This window comes from Nelumbo lutea, chromosome 3, assembly GCF_056320005.1.
Source record: "Nelumbo lutea isolate HS-2025 chromosome 3, American lotus-T2T, whole genome shotgun sequence".
NCBI classification, from domain to species: domain Eukaryota; kingdom Viridiplantae; phylum Streptophyta; class Magnoliopsida; order Proteales; family Nelumbonaceae; genus Nelumbo; species Nelumbo lutea.
The window spans coordinates 111446621-111463958 of NC_142686.1; the positions used below are offsets into that span (position 1 = coordinate 111446621).

Sequence of the window (17338 nt, forward strand, 5' to 3'; positions counted from 1 at the left end):
TAGAGAGAATGACTGATCAGTCCAGATCAGAATTGTTTAGCCCCACGGTACAGGGGGGATGAATCCTGCCCGTGAATTGATGCCAAATTCACAGGCAGGATGTGGTTTACAGGGGGGGGTGTGGCTACTAATAGATTATGAGGGGATGTCATTCAGAATTTTGCATTGAGTTGGCAGAGTACTTAACCCTAAAAAAATGCCCTAACTGGTCTCATTTTGGCCTTCTTTCTCCTCTAATGGCTCTCTCCTAGTTTCCCCTTCCACAGGCAGCAACAAATTTCCAACTTCATATTCCACGTAAAAAAGCACTCCTATTCTTAACTATATTTTATTCGTTCTTCATTCGTTCCATTGGCTCAGTTTGGAAGGAGTACAAATGCAAACATGTAACGTGCAAAACCTTATATTTTGTATTATTTTGCATGCATTTGCACTGTACATAATTGTATTTGTACTCTTTGGCCAGTTTGGAAGGAGTACAAATACAAATGTACAGTATGCATTTGTACTCATTCCAAACTGAGCCTTTATTTTTTTTACTCACAATCGTTGTCTTATTTGAGCTGGCATTTTTTATGGTTGACATCTTCTCTGCTGTAGTGCCATTATCAATCTCTCTCCTGTGCTGTTCTCTTCAAACGTCCTACATTCAAGATAACAGGTTTGTGGGAGTGCCTTTTTTTTATTTAGGTTGATGCAAGATCGAGTGATACGTTTAACTCTGTTTTCAACATAGTTGGATATACCTCAATTTTCAACTTCACATTCACACGATTTAGTCCACATACCTTTAATGCTAATGCGAGATGGAGAAAAGTTTAGCTCTGTCTTCACATGCATACACTCAAAAGAATTTTGGAAACCTTACTATATAAAACAGTGGTTGATTTAAAAGTTTGAACGAGCAAATAAGCCGAAGATGTAAGAACACAGATATATGTGGGTCATAATAAGTTCAACTGCGGTCAGTAATTTGTTGGGATATAACTTGTTTAATGAACATAAAATGAACATATAAAACCATTTTCTAACCATCTAAATTTGGTCACATGCAAGCTTGCACTCTGCTTTTGGAACAAGACCCATGAGAAACAACGTCCAGTTTTTCAGTCATCCATTAATACGTATAAATATTCTTTCAAAGAAAATTCTAAAATCCATTCTTTTTTGGAAGAATTCTAAGAATGAAAATCCCCAGAATTGATACCAAACAGGGCCTAACAGTGATACTACTGCAAATTAATGTGTTGCTAACCGAACCTGAGGTGAACCGAAAGTCGGGGCCGTTCGTGGGTCTGAACCATCAAAACTGCCTACAATCAATGAACCAGACAACACTTTTACTGCTTAAGAGTCTAATCTGGTTTTGTCCAGGTCAGACTTCAGAGAACCCTAGCCCAAACAATTACAAAACCACCATCGCATTACCAACAGGAGTGGAAGGTAGAGATAACAACCCTCCCCGAAGCATCTTTTCATTCATTGTGAAATCAAAATTTACTGTGCAGCCAATGGTGTAAAAAAAAAAATATAATAAATCAAGCCTTGAAATGTAAATCAGTAAATGTACTTGCCTCAGCAGCATCTATACTAATTGTGCTCATGCCCTTAACCTATTGCTAGATAAACAACTTTAAACAAGAACTTGCTTAAGCGTTGGATTTGAATTAAACTCACTAAAACTCAAAACCAACAATGTAGTCAGTATCATGCATTAACTTAAACAAATAAATCCTTCTTGGCCCTTAGTGAACGCCTCTCTTGATCCACTTGGCTATGGCTGTGCTCCGAAATGACAATGGGGCAAATTCCCCCATGTGTAAGCAATATATCAATGGAAGTCCCAAGTACCTGACAACTAAACCAGGTAACATGCATGGATGTTGATGGGCTCCATTTGACAGCATTTAAGCTTTCTTTGGATTACAAAGGAATGTTTCTCAACCGTCTTTGGAGCTCCTCAACTATGTTATTTCTTGGGACCACTTCCTCCTTGTTGGCTTCAATGTCTTTTAATTTTACTATACCTTCATTCTGTTCACGCTCCCCAACAATCACCATCCAAGGTATCCTCGATTCTTTGGCTCGATCAATATGTTTCATAACTCTTTTATTAACCATATATTCTGCTTTCAATTTCGCATTCCACAATTCACTCGCCAATTCCGCAGCTTGAGATAGGTCTTCCCCCAGAATAGAGACCAAAACTTGTGTTTCTGTTGCTCGGATTGTCTGCCCAAGTGTAAGAAAGACACGGAAAAAATGCATTTTAGTTGGCCACTGAAAATAAACCCTACAGCAAAAGATTGCCAATGTTTTAAAAGCACAAAGGGCTTTTTGCACCCAAGGTGCCAGGCACAAGGCGAGGCATGCATTTATAAAACACATTCAACCACTCAAGGCAAGCCCAAACATGTCCATGACTCCATGCTAGGGTCTCATATCCTTTTATTACCAACTGATCTGAAAAAACTTCTACTAATACGAGAAATAAAGAAAGAGAAAAGAAGACAATTAATGAATTAATAAATCCTTACAACTACAATACAGCCACCTAACTCACCCCCCATAATTAGCAACAGCTCTGTTCTTGAAAAGTTCCTACCCATTTACCCCCTCTCTAGCAAGTTCATATGCTAGAGTGTTAGCAGACCCTATAACATCTGAATGCTTCAGTTGCCATTTAGCAAGTCCAAACACCCAAGGTACTTCTTTCCCTTCAATTCATCCACCTAATTGCCACCTGTGAATCCCCTTCCACTCATCCACCCAATTACCATCTATTGAAATCCCAATCCCCATCCGGCTGTGAATCCCCCTTCCATTCACCTCTCCACAGTGGTTTCTTATTGCAGTCAACATTTAAATTTATTCTTTTAATAAATATTTGTTATCCATGAAAACAAATGAACAAATAAGATTACCTGATTACGGTCCTTTTCAAGCTGCTCCATAATGGCAAACACTCGTTCAATTCCAAGGCTAGCACCAACTGAAGGCACTTGCTTTGTACCAAACATCCCTATAAGATTGTCATAGCGTCCTCCAGCTGCAATAGAACCAACCTGAGGCCATAGGTAAATCAGCTATGAGGTTCCAACACTGCAAAGATCATTAACAGTTGCTTTATGCAAGGAAAACCAAGCACCCAATTATGGATGGCATACATCATATATGGATTCCTATATATATTGAGCAGAACATCACCCTAAGATACAGCTTGCATACACATATTAAAATAAAAGGAATGGGAGCATGTGGTTCATAGTTGCCAAGGGGCTTGCCTAGGTAACTAGGCACTCACTTAGGCAATAAGATGCCAAATCTCCAATTCTTTGTTTGCTGTGCAGTTCCGGTACCAATATGCACTAATCATTGTTTCCAGATATGGCTTCCAGTTGACATCTCTTAATGATTTATCAATGCAAGAAGCAAACTATGCAAAGGAACCAATATCTCAACATAAACCAAGCAGATCTTGAGCTAATTCACCTGGTTGTATGAAACTGGCATAAATACTAGCTCAGAGAACTCTTCCAAGGAATTCCAATAATTTCTTCACCTAGGCAATGAAAACCACAAGGCAGATTCCTAATTCTAAAATTGCTAATATCACTGCATTGTATCATCAAGTGTGTTAATACATTATATCCTATATTATAAATATTATTTGTCTTATTTTACAGTTTTTCTATTAAAACATATAAGACCTAAGGGTTTCTTTAATTACTCTCTCACAAGCACATTAAATAGAACAGGGGTTCCACCCTTCATTGCTTTTTCCCCTTTCATCACTCAATTAATCTTTGTTAGTATGAAATTACAGCCAATCTTTAGTAGCTAATAATATTTTTGAATTGCAAGTGCTCTATTAAATAATAATTATATTATAACATTATGTTTGAAATATTGTACATAACAGATTTAAACTGCTATTCACTTTTAGATATTATAATTAACCATGTATTGAGATGAAATTGAGTGTCATATACCAAGCAGCATTGCACCTTATTTTTCAATTTACATGTCTGCTGTTTGATATGTAAAACTAGCAAGTTACTGATTAGTTTTCTCTTCGTAAAAAATCTCCCTCTTTATCAGTTTGTCAAAATTTTCTTTTAAGAACAAGATCTAGAGAAAAAGATCATGTTCCAAAGGAGAAAATTAAAAAGCATTTTTTTTATCAGCAACACATAAAAGATTTCATTAATTAGAAGAAAAAATTATTACAACAAGAAGTTGTGAAAGAAACCCAGCTTTAGAAAGCTGACCCGAAACCAAATTACAATTGAGGCCAAAACAGATGTGTTCTTTGTACCAGATGCGATTTCAAGCTTGTCTAGAATCCAGATGCAACTGATACCTGCTTCCATAAAATGCAATAGCCCATTGCCACAACCCTTAGAAGCATTTTTTTCCTGAATTCATTTTATTCAAGTTGAAACTCAAACTACCAATATGAAGGAACAAGAAATAAATAAATTTGTTTTTGTTCAAACTGAAATTTGGATGCTGGACATATGTGAGGGAATTATGATATGAATAAACATAGAACACATATCACCACTGAACTTCCACCTTAACATCTACATATTTGTAAGCCAGAGCAAACTTTTAACCCATACTCAGCTTTGATTGTCACATTCTGCTAACAAACGTCTTAGAGATCTATAATGCAAAGCAAAATACAAAGTAATAAATCAAATCTTTTTCTTTTGATAATTAGTAACGAATCAAATCTCAAAAATTAAAAAAAAAAATGGTTCAGAAGTGAATCATTGACATAACCGTTTTCCGGTAACTCTATTTGTAATTTTGTACTATCCAGGAAGGGGTGAATCAAAGAGCAATGTCAATATTTACCTGCATAGCACCTTTGAACACAGCTTCAAAAATAACTCCAGTGTAATAATCAAGACCTCTGGCAAGACTCAAGTCAAAAACCACTTTTTCTATACACTTGGATTTTTCTAGAGCTTTAAATAGAATCTCTAACTCATTCAATGCAAGAACAGATCCACTGTTGTTTCGAAACTCGCTGCCATCTTGTTTCAATTCAGACAATATTTCCAATGGGAATCCCCTTTTCTTCACAAAAGTGCCAATTCTTTCTGCTGTTTCAATAGTTAATCCTTTCTCCTCAACCTGCATACATGACAAATCAATTTTTAACATAGAAAGCACCAGACAAATAAAGGATGGAAAATAACAAGAAAAACATATGAACAGAACTAAAAATACAAAGTATTGAAAGGCATCCATGAAAAATAAACCAATCAATTAGTGCACAATACCATCATGTTAAACACTTGTAACAAAAAATGCAGCAATTCAATAATAGATACATGAATCTCCTCAAGATCAATTATTGTAAATCAGTCACTAATGGATGACCATGTACATCAGAAAGCAATACAAGGAATCCTAGACTCATACAAAAGGCAAGTATGCAAATCAGAGAAAAGAATAGTTGATGAGATAATACCTTTCATCGTAATCATGTCTACTGAGAAAGGGAGCCCTCTTGGTCACTTGAAGAGATTTTTAGGAAGAAATGGAAGAACCATTGTCATGAGGATCGAGCAGCCAGATGAGATAACCATAAGTTTGATGGGATCAAAGATTTTTCAGTTCAGAAGAAAAATAAAGGAAGAACAAGTATTCTAATGTGTGAAACTCAAAAAAATACCTATACTAGTGCCTTTGAAGCCCTGTCAAATAGGTAGTCAGGATGATCCAAGGGTATTTCTCAGAACTTCCTCCATTAATTGACTTCTGGTCTTGACAACTCTGTGATTCTTTTGTGCCATAGGGCCCACAAAATTGCCAAGGTAGTTGTCCTCCATAGGATAGATCCCTTAATGTTCAGATTTCAGACTTTGAGTTTCCAGCATTTGAACAGGTCCATGATGGCATGGGGAAAGGACCACTGAACCGCAGAACAGTTGAAGAAATGGAACCAGATTTGGGTAGTAAAGTTTCAGTGCACAATAGGTGGTTCACTGTTTCCTCCATAGAGTTACATACAGTGCAGGTAGTAAAGCATAGGAGTCATGCCTCCTGACAAAGAAAGCAACATCTAATGGGGTTTCAGTTCTCCAGATGGCTTTATGGAGGAAGCCATTAATCAATAGATTTTGAATCATGTGGAGGAAATATTTGACTGAGAATGCTCACATGGCTCAGCGGTCCAGATACTCCTGTCAGAACTCGGGAGTATTTGGATCCACAAGTATTATAGAGTACACATAGAATATTATAGAGGCTGTTTACCTCCTAATTAGAAGTGGAACTCACCAGCAATTAATACTTGTAATGAGGTGACTGATGATGTCAAGAAAGCTGGGGAAAGGCCGAAAGGGTTTAATGAACTAATGAAGTTCATGCTGCTTAATTAAAATGGGTTATATCCCATGGCACATGTTGTTTGATGATGACATTGTTTTAAGTTATGAAACTAATGCAGGATCAAATCATCAAATGCAAAATTAAGCTTATGGACAGATGCTTAGAAACAATAGGTTTTAAAATAAGTAGGCCTAAAACAGAATATATGAAATATACATTTAATAACAATAGGAGTGAAAATCAGGGTACACTTAGGATTGGAGACCAAAAGAGTTATAGGTGGCCTTTTCTGGTACCTTGGTGCAATAATTCAAAACAAGGGAGAGATTGAGGATGACAGCCATAGAATTAGAGCAGGAAGGGGAAAATCGACGGGTGCACCCAGAGTTTTATGTGTTGGGCGAATACCACTTAGGTTAAAAGGAAAATTCTATGAAACAGTTATAAGTCCAGCCATGCTGTATGGAGCCAAGTGTTGGGCAGTCAAGAAACAACATATCCAAGAAAAAGAGTGGCAGAAATGCACATGCTGAGATGGATGAGTGGAAAAAGTAGAAAGGATGGGATCAGAAATGAAGTCATTTGAAGGAATCTAGGAGTAGCCCCAATAGGTGATAAATTGAGAGAAAGTAGAATAAGATGGCTAGATCACATGCATGGAAGAGGAAGACCATCTAATGGCACCTGTAAGAAGTGATCTTTTGCTAGTTGAAAGGGCTAGATGGGCTAGGGGTAGATCAAATGATTTAAGCGCCAATAATTTAACAATGTATACGACATTAAACAGAATGGAATGGTGAAACAGGAATCATGTAGCCAAACCCATATAGTTGGGATAAGGTTTGGGTGATTACGATGATGATCAGTAGATTGGTTAGATGATGGGATCATCACTTCTGCCTACTTAACTCCTTGTCAAGAGTTTCCCCAATGTCTTTTCTGGGGCAACCAGAGGCCTCTGCCAAGGTTACCTAACCTCCCTCTAGACAGATACAGAAGTTAACATCTCCCTAGTCTCATCAAGGTAGTGGACCAACCACCAAAGGCCAATTCCCATACTCTAAACACCAGTTGATTGCACTGATTGAAATGCCTTCAATCAAAAGGGAAGGTATCTGGGACTGTTTCTTGATATGAATCCCATGTGAAGGGCCCTGAACCTCTTAACTTCTGCCTCAGAGGGTTCAGCATTCTCTATGCATCACTGAAGGGTGAAAAAACATACTTGCACTTTCCTCAAAGAAAGACCTCTCCAGCATCATCTGGACCAAGATTGCACCTTCACCTTCCATTCCGGGTTTTGACTATTTTGGATTCCTGAACTAAGAAACTTCCCTAGAACCAATGAGACAATGGATACCTGTACAAGGGTGTCATATTGTGCCTAATACTTCAATTTCTAGTGTAAATGCCAAATTCAATATCATATCCAGTCATGCCTTTTTTGTATCTGGGTAACATAGCTAGAAACTTGCAATTGGAAAGAAAAGTTGCTTCTTTTTTGTGAAGAAGGATCACTCTAATCAAGTGTCTATTCAGAAAAGATTCCCTGGAATGGTTTTGTGGCTTCCACAGATTTCTAAATGTGGAAAGCCAAATCCATGTTGGTAAAAAAAAATACAAAGCCAGACAAAATCTACAATGAGTCAGCACCTGGCTCCACTCTCAACTATCCAAGCTGTAGCTTAAGCAGAGAGCCAGCCCAAAGTTTTTGGGTTTCTTTTGCAAATCCTTCATTGAAGGCAACCATGCCCCTTTGTATTTCCCACTTTCACTCAATTTAATTCCTTAATTGCTCTTGCCACTTTTCCTTAATAATAAAAACTCCCAAATGCTAACCTAATAGCTAATAATTTCCTTTAGCTGTTACTGTTAATCAGTTATGCTTAAGCCTTTCCAAGAGAGCTACAAATCTACCTTCACTGGGATCCTAGTCTATTAACTATCTGTCCTTCAAGCCCCAAGACATAACATAGCTCGCTGACAGATTTTTTACTCAGGTAAGGTCAGAGGGTAGTGAACTGGAGTCCAGTGTTTTAAAAGTGCAGAGCAATCCAGGCCTGTCAGGAACTGGAGGGGTAATAAGAGATGAGGGTGGCATAATGCTTGCTTTTTTTCATGCCCAATTGTGCAAGGTGATTCTGTAAGTGCAGAATTCTTTGCTGCAGTGTTTAGGGTTAAGATGGTGAGAGATATGGGAGTTGCAAGATTGATTCTTGAAGGTCATTCAAAGCTGCCAGTGGCTTGGCTAAAGAAAGGTGAGGGGTAATCCGGAAGCTTAGGTATGAATTTAGGCATTTCAAATGGCTTTCAAGAGAAATGACAATTCAAATCAAGTGGGTTAGGAGATCTGCCAATATGTATTGAACTCAAGGAGTTCAAAGAGAGCATATGTATTGAACTCAATTGTAATATAGGCTGTAATTCAGCCAAGTGGGTCTGTCTTGTTTTGGGTTGGACAAGGTTTTCACAACTTCTGGTTGTACACTTTCTTTTTTAATGAAATGAACGAATTTTATGTATTGCTGATAAAAAAAAAAGTGCAAGGCCAAAAAAAAGTGCAAGGATCTTTTTGCACCCAAGGAGCAAAGCACAACCACAAGGTGAGACACCTGCCTTTTTCAAGCAAGGCGCCAATTTTAAACTTTTAAAAAATATACAAAAATGCAAGAAAAAATTAATTCAGGTTGTGTGGGTCGGGGTCGGGTTGGGTTGTCAAATGCCGGACCCTAACCCTAAATGTTCGGGTTAGGGTTGACCCATTGATCAATTCAGGTCATCCCAAAAAATAATTGAAATTTAGAAAAATAAAGAAAAATTACATGAAAAATGACAAAATTAAAAGAATTAACCTTAAAATTCCAAATATAAAATAAAAGCTTGAACATTTAACAATTTAAAGAGTAAACAATAAAAAGTAAAGACTAAATAGAAAAAATTAAAGAGTGGAAACTTCTAACAATGCATAAATAATCCCAATTAGACTTGACAATCGGGTGAGCGGGTTGACCCATGACCCAACCCATTTTTTTCAGGTTGGGTCGGGTTGGGTCATTTTCGCATTCAGGTTGCTAAATATGAGACCCTAACCCTATTTTTTCGGGTTGGGTTGGGTCAGGTTCGCAGGTTGGGTCAACTTTTTGCGAGGTCTACCTTGTACATTCTCATAACCACAAATTATAACTTTTTTTAGTTTGGATGGCTTGTACAAGTAAGGTATATCTCCGATTCAATGTATTGTATGCAAATAATGTGGCTGATCAAAAGAATAAAAAAATAATGTGTACAAGTGAAGTATGTATGCAGATAGAGAGCTTAAAGGATTCAGAGTAGCCATGGGATTCCTCCATGTGGAAAAAACAGGTTGGTTATCTAGGGAGATTTCATGATTGACCTAATTATGAAATACTCTTACTAATTCATTTGAATGCAAAATGAAATAAATATATTATTATGTCTTTTGATAGGTCCAAAATATATACTTTCAAAATTTTATACACTAACTTTTGCATTTTAAATTAAAAAATATAAATCAAATAATGGCATAGGTGACCGGTAGGAAACAATGAAAAATCATTCAGCTAAAGGTCAAGTGGGTCAACAAAGAGTCAGTCACTAGAGCTTGTCTCAAAGGAGTCATACACACAAAAGAGTCACCACCATAACATGGCTCCATATGCTTGAAGTCAAGTCAACTAGAGTGCTTATGAAGTCAACTCGGGAGTTAGCTGTTCTATTATGTCAAATAAGCAAGGAGAAAATCGAAAACGTCATGTACAAGTGTCCCTCAAGAATCCATGGTGTTGGAATCTGACATGTGTCTAACATAGAGAATTCATCTATTATTTGTACTAGAGCATCCTACCACATTCACTTTATACACGATCAAAAAACAGGACAGAGAGAGGGGGAAATGTATTCCAAACAATAAAATCATGAAAGCATCCAACTCTCTGGAAAAAAAAAAAAGGATGCTAAAGAAAAATAAATACCCATTGCCCAAGTTACATATAATATACAATCTCACCATTTCCTTCTTGATCTGCTCAAATGACTGTTTGTCCAATTTATCAATGCTTGAACATATTGTTCTAAACTTTTCAGGAGGCACTCCACATATTTCCAACATTCCATCCAGCAGCTTCCGATGATTCAGTTTTATCTGTAGAAGGAAAGGTGAATTACCAAAATGGAAGCCATTTTAAGGAGAAAAGAAAATTCATGGGTAATCACGGAAGCACAGAATATGATTAAAATGCAATTTTGTATAGATGCATAAATTCTTCAAAGGAATCAAATTCTTATATAACAAACAATAATTAGTATAGAAGTGAATTGCAATAATAGCAAGATAGAGGAAAAGAAAATACCTCATAATCACCAATGTTTAATTCATCAAGCAATTCAGTCAAAACTTTAATAACCTCAAAATCAGGCCCCATTACTTCATATTGTCCAGCAATATCGAAGTCACATTGGTAGAATTCACGATATCTCCCCTTAGATGGATTATCCCTTCTGTATACTTTAGCTATCTGGTACCTTTTAAAAGAAGTAAGACCATTCATAGCTACGTATCTGGCAAATGGAACTGTTAGGTCATACCGCAAAGAACAAAGCTCACCACCCTGTAAAAATTTTAAGCATATAATTACAACTTGATAACAATAAGAATAACTACTCGATGAACCATCACAAACATTAGAGATATGTCAACAGGAAAATGAGATTGATCAACTTCTCTTTATTACCCCCCCCCCTTCCTCCAATATTGGAACATGTGTTTTAACTTTTTTTTTATGAATGGAATGTCAACTCACAATAGCCTTGTACCCAATGAAAAGTTTACCATACATTCTAACACCTTGCACAACACACCAGTATTCCAATGCACACCCCACCACATGCATCTCCATTTATTTTGAAACAATATGTTCTCTAAATAAATAAATAATAGCGCTCCACAACATTTTACAAAGTAAAAGCAGCTTCAAATATTTAAGGCTAAAATAATCAACACATAAAATAAGCAAACTAAGAACATGAACATTTTAATCAAAAGCTGCTAAAGCGCCTCTAAAAAAAAATAGAAACATTACAATTACTTGAAGATGAACAACAGAAATAATTAATAAATCATCATGAGGCATGGCTTGCAACAATTAATGATGAAATTTACCTGATCAGCAAGGTCATATATTAGTTTTGAATCCTCCCCATACTTTCCCATCAGAGTCTCTCTCAGTTCAAAAGCAGGAGTATCTAGAGCCATGGCACCATGCCGCTTAAACACCCCTTCTATTATTGAAAACGCTCTCTCCCTTATAGCCATTTGTTCTTTTGCAAAATCTCGTGTACCCTAACAAATGTTAAAAAAATAAGATTAAAGATAAGCTCATTGAGAAGAAAAAATATACAAGTTAAAGAAATTTGCAAGCAATGCCAAAAAAATCATAAAGCACTTTGGCAACAAAGCCAGAGGCAAAATACACTAGAATATATTCTGCGCTCTATCAGCACATGGAACAATATAGAACAAGTTAATGCACATGTAAATATGCACTCAATAGCACTATCAGTAGACATGATCATGCAAAGCATGACTCGGAGATGCAATCAGGTTTATGTTGCAAACTGGTAATTCACTGAGTAAAGAAGAATTGTCTCAATGACTCATTTTGAAGGAGAGGATAACAAGACTCATTTGAAAGAGAACTACCAATAATTTGCTCATCAAAGTACAGAAATGTATGTATTAAGTGAAATACTGAAACAGACAAAAAGCCTTCATTCTTCTTTTACCTTTAATAGGCTATGCTGCTTGATACATGGAGACATGGAAGTGATGCAGCAAGCCAAGTACTTTACCTGGAAAGCAAGCCCCGAAGCTGACAGCAAAAAACATTAAAAAAAAAAAGCTTCTAAAAATTTAAACATATGCAATTTTCTTTGAAAACAGCACGGTGGTGGCCCAATCTCACTTAACTCTAACAGGATCGGTAGAACTATACAAACTCTCAAGTTTGAAAATTTGAGAGTACATGTATTGCACCATCTCTTCAAGGAAAATGTGGGCAAATACGGATATTGATATGGATGCTAATTTGCTTGCATGCTTTTGCTTCTAAGTTTTCAAGCTATTCATATTTTTTAGTAATGCATATCCCATCAAATTCCAAAATAGAAAAACTTCCTAATAGATGACTCAGCAAAGTGCATGATGCAGTTAAAATATATACAATTGATTTTCATTTTTTGAAATGCAATTGATTCCAATGAAGTTCAGAGAGTATTAATTCCTAGAACAAGGTAAAATATATGCAATTGATTTTAAATATTAATTGCATACAGAACCAGGCTAACATCACAACCTAAGGTGCAAGATGCAATTAGATCAGCAAGATAAGCATGTGCTTCCAAAACAAAGTAACATCATATCATGGAAACGTTTTGAGTAGAGTGACAACAATCAATAAACAAGAGGGTTTAATTTTTTATCAGATATAACATTAAAAAAAAAAAAAAACTTTTATCAAGCCTAAAGCAGGCCTATGATACCCAGATACCTGTACAAGGGTGTGGTATCATATTGAGTACTGAAATTTCTAGTGTAAATTCTGTATCTGATTCCGTGTCCAGTTGTGTCCAGATAACATAGAAACAGACAGAAATTGCATCTTGGAAGAGAAAAAAAAAAAGAGTACATAGCGGTTATCACCTTCGGAAGTTTGGGAAGTCGTCTAGATTCATTGCTTTCTACAATTTCTTTAAATTTATTCAACAGAGCATCAAGTTTCTGTGCTTTAGGATCAAAAAACAAGGACAGCTCTCTTGTCCACCCCTCCAAGCTTGCTATACTGTCAGTTGAATCACCATCCATCTGCTTCAAATATCCCTTAATGAGTTGCCTCAGGACAGAAGTTCCTTTTCCCAAAACCACTTTCTTCTTCTTCTCGCCCTTTTTATCTGCATTTGCTTTTCCTCCATTTATCTCAGGTCTTACAGATGTAACCCTTTGCGTTCTTTCATTTGCCTCATTCCTTTCAAGTATAAAAAGAGCCAAAGCTCCCTCCCAAGAAATAATCGTTCTGACTTTAACCAATAAACAGTATATCTCATGCAAAAGACTCGCATAATCAACATTAAGGAGAGCCTCTGAAATCAACCGAACCCCATCATTCAAATTGTCGGAGTTAGGGCAACTCCGACCAAATATTTCCAGCACCTGAGAACGCAGATCGGCAGAATCGATCGAATCAATAACCAATTTCGCTCGACGCAAACTACCCTCACCTAAAAAACGTAGCAATGTCGCTAAAGGTGAAAATGTTGTCGCCAACACCTTTCCAAATCCATTACCCCAAGAACCCGCTTTAGTAACTTTGGCCACAGAATTCAACTCAACCCGCACTCTCGAATGCACCGACCTAACCACTTCCCTGAAACTGCCATGAACCTTTGGAATCTCCGAAATGGCATCGGAATCAACACGGCCAACAAGCTTCGACCCAATAAGTAAAACTTTCATATCACTGGCAACAGCCGTCTCGTCCTTCACAGAGAAGCCGTCTCCAGAATCCACAGAATTGAAAGCCGAGATATCTGCCTTCGAAGCCTCACATGAAAGGGAGGCAACAGCATCAGCCACTGTCGACAGAGTAGATGAAGAATAATCCAAAAGTGCAGAAATGCCACCCAAATTGGCGGAAGAATTCTCCAAAACAACCAGTTCTCCATCTGTTACGCCTGCCTCCTCGAGCGTTGTCCCGTTTAACCGGAAAAACGAACCCAAGAACCCAACTACGGAGCCAAAATCTAAGGATTCCGCACTAAACCCTCTATTTAGGGTTTCGACAATCAAATTGGGGAGAGTGGGTCGCACACCAGCATTGGAGAGAGCAAATTTATTAAGGAGAACAAGAAGTGAAGCTCGGGACTCTTCTAGCGTTAGAAATCTCGGATTCGAGGAGCTCTGGAGAGGAACTGCGGAGAGGGAGTGCTTGGTAGATAGCTTCTCCAAGACTGAAGAATCGATTCGTACCTGAGCACAGCCATTGGAAATGGCGAAAACGAAGGCTGAAGAGAGAGCAGAGCCTTTCCCACCGACTGTTACGTGGGAGACTTCGCGTCCTGCCGCCATTAGTAAGAGATTCAAGACTACCAGTGCGTTGCTTGCATTTTTATGCAGCGCAACTAGGCAAGGTTGTGCGCTCTAAATTCAGATTCTGTTTGGCTAGAAAATGTATTTTTTTCACTGGGTAGACGGGTAGTGATAGGGTAGACGGTAAATAAACCATCCCGACATCCCAAAGCTAGAGGTGAGCATTCGGTTTTTTAGGTTCAAAACCGAAATTTTAAAAACCGATTTAACATAAACCGAACCGAAACCGAAATATGTGAAAATCGAATAAATTGAACCAAATTTTTTTTGGTTATTTTGGATATTTCGATTAAAACCGAAATTATTTAACTTGAATCTCATTTCACCAAGATTAAAAAAATGTATACCAATTATATGGTTACTCATTAAGCCAAGCCTTCTATCAATATGTGTTTTATCCAAAACAAAGAAGAAGAAATTGGAGATGAAGCGAGGAAGATGTAAGAGGACCGGAGCTTGGAGGAAGATGCAGCGGCAGCCGCGGCACTCGACAATGATGGCAAGCATATAATTGAAGATGGCTGGGCTCATGAGGCAGGGCAGCCACTAACCAGCTAGCAACAGTAGAATTCAAAACAGAGAGGTAGGCAAATGCAAGTGAGAGACCTACTGGATAGTGGGTTCAGGTGCTATTTTAATGGTTTCTTTCACTCTTTTACATTTTTCTTATTTCGGAAACTAGTAGGTGCCATTTTATTTGTCTTTTACTTGTTTTTCACTCTTTCATTCTTTATAAATTATAAAATAAATAATATTAAAAATATATAATTATAATTGTAAATTTAGATTCTGCTTGGTTAGAAAATGCATTTTTTCATTGGGGTAGACGATTAACCATCTCCTAACTATTCGATCCAAAGTCTCTCCTACAAGCACGGAGAGACCTTACCAATCAGGCCATGTTCCATTTTCAGGAAGTTATAGAAATATTTATTATGATAAATGTGTTTATTTATGTTTTTTTATTTGTTATTTTCCATGTAAATAAGATAATGACTATTTTAGCCATAAAAATGCATTATTAAGGAGGCAATTTTATCCAATTCAAGTACCAGCAATTTTCTCTGTGGAAAAATTAATTACCCACTTAGGAGATGAGTATAACTTACCCAAGGGAAAATAAATTTTCCATAGACCCCATATAAATATAAAAAAAAAAGAACATTGGTATCTTAGTTAATAGAAACCAAAATCTTATTGACCAACTTCCCCCTCTCAAAATCTAAAAGACAAACTGACCCTTAGTGAATTCTCAATCGCAGATAAAAAAATGTTCTGCAATGGTGCAGTTTGGGAGGGTTTTGTAAACAATTAAAATAATATGAACAATCATAAAAAAAATTAATTATTTGATTAAAATATATAGATATGTAAATTATTAATTATCTTTTACCTAAAATTCAATATATTATTAAATTCAATTCCTTATATATAATTTCCCATGCCTTTCAAGTTCCAACAATATGTTGTCAAGGAGGGTCAGTTTAGCCTAATACCATATCCATACGGCTTGAAAGTCCCAAGATCTGTATCCAATCCAAAACCTGTTTTTCAAACAAAAGAACCCACTTCCATTGAAGCTGATAGGAGCAAGTACAAGAGGATACAAATTACCATCCTTGGATCCAATTGAGATCTGCTAACCGCAGAGTGCTCCTCACAGCCACATCCCACCATATATTGGAAACATCTCCTCGTGAATAATTAATTATAAGTACGGGAGATGTTCCTGATGTGCGGCCATGAGATGATGTGAGGTAGGTGCCGTGAGTAGCACTCTATGAGGAGTGATCTCTCTAATCTCTTTGAATTCACATTGTTTGTCCCCTAGTTCTGTATCAGACCAATAGCAATCTGCCACACCAGCATGTTTTCCCTATTTCAAAATTAAAGTGATTTTTTTTAAAATCTGTATGGCAGATTGCTATTGGTATGATACAGAGATGTAAACTCAATCTCTTCAACCCCTTGGTTTCATTCTCTTGCCACTGGAAATTTACCATCTAAAACCGGCTAAAAAACCTGCTGCTGGACCCAAAATCATCTCTATAATACCTATTTTTTTTTCTTTCAAACCAAACACAGCCTTTGATATAAAGAGAAAATCAGAAAAGATATTTTCATTAAGGCTGTGTTTGGTTGCAATGAAACAAATTTCCACTGATGTAAAATCATAACAGTGCAAATGATTTAAGTGTAAATTCTAACCTATTTTTGTTTCAAATTTTATCTTATTTTATTTGCTTGCAGTATAAATGAAGTAAATTAAAACATGAAACAGAATAAAGCAAAATCCAAAACAAAATTAAACAACAATTTGCATTTTTTTACATTTGCACTCCCATGCATTTATACTAGTACAAATAAATTTACACTACAACCAAATACAGTCTAAGACTCAATTTAGAAGGAATACAAATATAAATATATACTGTACAAATACATACGAAATAATATAAAATATAAGATTTTTCACTCTACAAATCTGTATTTGTACTCTTTCCAAATTGAGCCTGAAGTTTATTGCCACGCAACCAATTATGGCTTGTCGTTGAGGTGAAATCTGCCATGCCCAAAGGTGTAGCCTTGGCTAAAATCTAAAATCAGGGCCTTTGAATGTATTTTGGGACCCCACCTTAACGCCACTTCATCATCCAATTTAAAAGGGCCCCAAATCACTACAACAAGGGCTGTGATTCAAGGCTTCAGCCCAAAGCCTGATATTTCTCCCTTCTCCATGCTTAACCGATACATCAAAGTTTAGTTTAATACGATTTATTTGAGCAGTTTCCGTCTTATGAGCTGAATCCTTTTGTCTTTTTTTCTTCG

The 17338-nt window shown here is 36.7% G+C and overlaps 1 protein-coding gene across 1 annotated transcript; it reads right to left on the reverse strand.

The window, feature by feature from the left end:
• Positions 1-1444: 1444 nt before the first annotated feature.
• LOC148867649 (Class II aaRS and biotin synthetases superfamily protein) lies at positions 1445-14656 on the reverse strand. Its single transcript, XM_088977920.1, has 7 exons — positions 13067-14656; positions 11528-11707; positions 10719-10976; positions 10376-10510; positions 4864-5145; positions 2925-3065; positions 1445-2232 (listed from the first exon to the last, which is right to left on the reverse strand). The coding sequence occupies exons 1-7, from the start codon at positions 14486-14488 to the stop codon at positions 1924-1926; spliced, it is 2727 nt and encodes a 908-aa protein (XP_088834046.1). The 5' UTR covers positions 14489-14656; the 3' UTR covers positions 1445-1923.
• Positions 14657-17338: the final 2682 nt, after the last annotated feature.

What these genes read in the sequence shown, in the direction of transcription:
- LOC148867649 (XM_088977920.1), bottom strand. Translation starts at nt 14,488, where the DNA reads ATGGCGGCAGGACGCGAAGTCTCCCACGTAACAGTCGGTGGGAAAGGC. An exon ending in GACTTCCCAAACTTCCGAAG is followed by an intron (nt 11,708 to 13,066) that starts GTGATAACCGCT and finishes AACATTTGTTAG; the next exon opens with GGTACACGAGATTTTGCAAA. An exon ending in TGTTCAAAGGTGCTATGCAG is followed by an intron (nt 3,066 to 4,863) that starts GTAAATATTGAC and finishes CTATGGCCTCAG; the next exon opens with GTTGGTTCTATTGCAGCTGG.